Here is a 5179-nt window from a genome sequence, read left to right as displayed (position 1 = left end):
AGCAGCCGCACCCGGGGGCTCCTGGACACCTGCTGGGTCTCCATCTGCGGAGAGAGAGGGAAGGGCTCAGAGAGAAGGCGGCCAGCCCAGACCCAGGCCCCTCGGCCCACCCACCAGCCTCCTGCAGGGCCCCCTCGGTGCAGTGGGCTCGGGCAGCCAGGCCGGCGGCCCCCTTTTATTGCCTCCACGGCCCCCGCGTGGGCAGTGACGCAGGCCGGGGCTGGGGGCGCGGGGTCACCCCCCAGAGCCTCATTAGGAGCTGCCAGCAGTAATGAGGAGCCGGGGGTGGGGGCCTGGCCGCTGCCTGGCCGCCACCAACTAATTGGGACCAAGAGCTAGACCTGAGCAGAAGAGGGAGAGAGACTGAGAGGTGGACACAGGGGGTGTGTCGGAGGGATAAAAATAGAGACTGGCAGAGGGACCATCACAGCAAAAGACAGAGACACGGAGAGAGAAAGAGACGGGGAAGCAACAGAGAGACTGGTGGGCAGTGGACGCCAGGAGCTGGCAGGACAAGGACAGAAAGAGAGGGAGGAAGGGTGCCCCGGGGGGAAAGAAAGGGAAGGAAAAGCAAGAGGCGGGAGGAGATGGAGCTGGAACAGGAGAGGACGCACTCAGAGACGCAGTGGGAGGACACCCGGCCTGGATGGAGAGGCCCAGAGGCCGCAAAGCTAGAGAGATCCAGGAGACAGGCAAAGGCAGGGCAGGGGGGTGGAGTGCTGAGGGCAGGTAAAATGCCAGGTGAGGGACCAGAAGATGGCGTAGTGGTTACATCGCTGGACTCCCACTGAGTCAACCACAGTTCGAATCCTGGACCCAGCCGCTTAAAAACTCACTCCAGGCATGCGCGGGCGTGTGCACGCGCACGTTCATGTCTGTGTGTGTGTGTAGCCAAAATCCTGAGAGGAGAATGGAGACAGGATTGCAGCAGGGCCATCCCTCCAGGGGAGGGGTGATTTCTCAGTTTCTGTCTCCCTGTCTCTGTCTCTCTGACGAGCACATACACAAAAATCTCTTAAAAAAAAAAAAAGTAAAAAAAAAAAAAGTCAGGTGAAGGCTGGGACAGACCTTAAATAGGGAGCTGAGCTCTGCTGTGGGTGTCCAAGCCCACCTTGGGAGGAGTTTGGGGTGTTGTGAAAATACGGCCCAATCTCCTCCCTCTGTCCCCGCACACAAACTTTTTTAAAAGACTTTTTCTTGTTTTTTAGATTTTTGTTTTTTTAAAGAATTACCTAACTTTATTTATTTATTCATTCATTTAATTTGACCAGAGAGAGAGAGAGAGACAGAGAAAGAACTAGAGAGAAAGTGAGAAAGCAAGCTACCAGGTTCGGGACTCGAACTGTGGTTGGCCATGTGGGAGTATCCGGCTCCTGAACCACCTGCTGGTCCCCTCTTGTTTTCTTCTTTTCTTTCCTTTCTTTCTTTCTTCTTTCTTTCTTTCTTTCTTTCTTTCTTTCTTTCTTTCTTTCTTTCTTTCTTTCTTTCTTTTTTTCTTGTTATAGGGTATGAGAGAGAGAGAGAGAGAGAAAAAGCTGCCTGGTCCAGAACTTGAACCAAGGTCAGTCATGTGGGAGTCCAATGCCTTAACCACCATGCCATCTGCTGGGCCCTAGGCATTCTTTTTTTTTTTTTTAAATTATTTGTTTATTTTATTTATTATTAAGTTTGTTATAGGGCATGTGTGCTCACCGGGGGCGGGGGGGAGTGAGAAAGCAAGCTGCCAGGTCCAGGACTTGAACCATCATTGGCCATGTGAGAGTCCAGTGCCTTAACCACCACGCACCTGCTGGCCCCCACACACTGATTCTTAAGAGAGTGCCCTGCAAACGCACCTGGCACCTCTCCACCCCACAGACCTCCTGGACTTGGACTTTGGAGGGTGTCAGAGCAAACTCTAAGGGGCCATGGGATAGTCTTCCTCTCCGAGGAGGGTCAACTGTCGTTTACACTAGAGGAGGCTTCGAAGGAGCGGTCCTCTGGTCCAGGACCGAGGAGTCTCCCTCATCCCCAGGGAGGAGGGCAAAGGCCGGATGTCTGTCCTGCAGGGTAGCAGCACAGTACCCGGGAACCTGGACAGGGACCAAGACTCCTGGGTTCTGAGGGAAGTCAGGCTGGGGACCTGGATCCCTGAATCTGAGGGGTGAAGGCCCTGGAGGCCTGGACTCCTGGGTCTGAGAGGTGATCTCTGGGGTGCTGACTCCTAGGGGTTCGAAGTAGGATGGTACCAGAGACCTAGGCCCTTGGGTTTGGGGCAGAGTGCCAGGATCTCTAGCTCCAAGGGAAGTTAGTTTGCTTGGGCCACATCCCTGCACCAGATCCAATCGGTCACCTCAACCCTCTTCCCCAACCCAGAGCCAAGGTCCTTTATCTCTGTTCCTTTAAGAGCCTAAGCCTGTCGCTAGGCTCCCAGGATCTCCCTGGAGGGGGCCAGGTGCGTCACCTGCCACCTGCGCCCCTGGGATCCCACCTCCTGCCGCCCTGCCCAGAGTTTTTCGGCAGCATTCGCCAGCTCTGCATCCAGCCTGCTCGCTGCTGAGATCCTGGACACCGCTGAGCCGGTAAGAGGCCCCAGGACCCAAGTGGCCCTGTCCCGACAGGGCACCTGCCGCCTCCACCTGTCTGACCACAGCCCTAAGCCTCTCTGCCCAGACCAGCCCTGCTGGTCCTAGCCCCATCCTCCATAAACCCCATACCCCCCAGAGTCCTGCCTTTCCCTGCACCTCCCCCAGCTCTCAGGAGGGCACACCCCCATCCCATTGCTGAAAGACTGAGGACTCAAGGTTCCCGATCCTCTGTCACGCAGGACCCCAGTTCAAGACCCCATCTCCTTTCTCTCCCATAACCAAGCCCACATCCCTCCAAGCATGTTCTCTCAAAATTCTAGGCAGCTGAACTTCCGACTTTCCTCTAAAGAACCAGGGATTTAGGCCCTCAGGGCCCTCGCCCTTGGAGCCCAGGAGTTTAAACCTCCGAGCAACCGAGCAACCTCCCGGTCAGGATGGTCAGGATGCAGGAGTCCCCCACCTCCCTCAGATCCAGGGTCCAGCCAGCAGGCGCTCCTGCTCCTTCGGAGCCTCTAGTGTAAACGACAGTGGAGCCCAGTTTGCCCATCGGACCCTCCTTGGAGAGGAAGGGGATCCCGTGGCCCTTGGAGTTCGCTCCAACATCCTCAGCAGTCCAAATCCAGGAGGCCTGGGGGCTTTGGGAGATGTCATTCTTTCCCAATATTTCTAAAAGGGAAACAGATAAGGAAATTAACTACGACTCCCCAGAAGCCCCGCGCCTCAATCTCCTTAGCTACTGAGGCCCCAGTCCCCAGCCTTGGGGAGTTGAAACTGCCTTCTGTCCTTCCCCGGGCGCCCAGCGGGCCCTGGACTTGCTCCCTTAGGGAGCCGTGGGCGTGGCCTCTGGTGGGCGTGGCCTCTCGGAGAGGGCGGGCACTCCGGGGAGCCTTTGGCTTTAACCCCTTCCTTCCTGCACCCCCCACAGCAACAGGCATCTCCCAGTGAGCTATGAAACCGACCAGCCGGATCCTCTTCCTCTTCGCCTTCCTCCTCGCCTGGCTGGGATCCAAGGCTGCCCCCTCGGCCTCTCCGCCTGCAGGCTCTGACTTCCCAGGGATGGGCCACCCCCTGGAGACCACCCCAGGCACTCCTGAAAATTCCACCAGCAACACACCTAACCCAGAATTCCCTGGGACTGTTCCTCCTGAGCCCTCCAAGATACCTCATGCAGTTTTCCCTGGAACCTCCTCCCCTGGCTTCACCGAGACCCCCACCCCTGACCTCGGAGAAACCCCCAACCCAGAGCGTCCTGAGACTCCCAAGTCTGACCCACTCACAACCTCACTATCAGAATCCCTAGACACCACAAAAACTAACCCCTCCAGAATGACACACCCAGAACCTTCTGAGATCCCCAAGCCTGACCCGACTCAAACCCCACACTCCGATAACCCCAAACCTGATCTCTCTAAAGCTTTACACTCAGAATTCCATGAGCCCCCAAACACCGACGCTATACAAACAGTACGCCAGAGGTCACTGGATATTCCCACACCCAATGCCCCTGAAATCTCACATGCAGAAACCGCTGGGGCCCCAACTCCTGCTCCCACCGAGACCTCCGACCCCACATCTCCAGGAACCCAAGACCTCAATGCTACTGGGCTCCCAAACTCTGAATTATCCCAAACCCTCCATCCTGACCCCACTGAAACCCCCCACCTAGAGTCCCGTGTGACTCACAGCCCCAGCCCCACTGAAATTCCCCAGACAGAATTCCACACCATCCATGGCCAAGACGCAACGGAGACCCCCATGTCCTCTGACCCTGACGTCACGAGTGTTTACCCAGAAACCCCTGCATCCTTCAAGGATGAAGCCACTGCCCCACATGACCAGCCCCTGAATCCTGAACCAGAAATCCTTGCAGCCACCCAGCCTGGCTCCCCCACATGGCCCACCTCAGATTCTCCAGGGACCATTGAGCTGAAGACCCCCCAAAACTCTGATCCTAAAGGCCCCGACGCCCTTCCCCCATCGGCCCGGATTGCGGGCCCCTCTGCTCCTCCAGGGCCCCCCACTCAACTGATCCCTGCCACTCCACGGGCACCCCAGAGGCGCAGCCGCGGCGAGAGAGTCAACACTATCATCGTGGTGGAGCGAGTGAAGGAGACGGGTGAGGGACGGGTCTCCCGGGTCCGGGAACAGGGGCTGGGGCGGGACTCCCGGGCCTGGGAATCCAGGAGCCTGTCTCAGGAATGAGGGTTTGAGGTTCGGACTTCTGCGTCTGAGGGAGGAGGGACTGGACTCGAGGTTGGATTCTGGGTTCCGGAGGAGGGGCAGGACTGGACTCCGGGTTCTGGAGGAGGGGCGCGGGGTTGGACTCTGGGTTCTGGAGGAGGAGGGGTGGGGCTGGATTCTGGGTTCTGGAGGAAGAGGGGTGGGGCTGGAGGAGGAGGGCCAGGACTGGACTCCGGGTGCGGGGTTGGATTCTGGGTTCTGGAGGAGGAGGGGCGGGGCTGGACTCAGGGTTCTGGAGGAGGGGCGCGGGGTTGGACTCTGGGTTCTGGAGGAGGAGGGGCGGGGCTGGACCCCGGGTTCTGGAGGAGGGGCGCGGGGGTGGACTCTGGGTTCTGGAGGAGGAGGGGCGGGGCTGGAGCCCGGGGTCCGGA

At 58.2% G+C, this 5179-nt stretch overlaps 1 protein-coding gene across 1 annotated transcript in view; it reads left to right on the top strand.

Annotated features, from left to right (window-relative positions):
- Positions 1-3514: 3514 nt before the first annotated feature.
- Positions 3515-5179, top strand: part of GFY (golgi associated olfactory signaling regulator) — a 2722-nt gene continuing 1057 nt past the window's right edge. The window contains exon 1 of the mRNA XM_027776459.1: positions 3515-4683. Within this exon, the coding sequence (XP_027632260.1) occupies positions 3516-4683 (1168 nt within the window). The 5' untranslated portion in view covers position 3515. The remainder of the gene's footprint in view (positions 4684-5179) is intronic.

The sequence above is a fragment of the Tupaia chinensis genome, unplaced genomic scaffold, assembly GCF_000334495.1.
Source record: "Tupaia chinensis unplaced genomic scaffold, TupChi_1.0 Scaffold000673_1, whole genome shotgun sequence".
In the NCBI taxonomy this organism is placed as follows: Eukaryota; Metazoa; Chordata; class Mammalia; order Scandentia; family Tupaiidae; genus Tupaia; species Tupaia belangeri.
The sequence above is the reverse complement of the archived record's forward strand: the minus strand, read 5'-3'. Positions and strand labels throughout refer to the sequence as shown.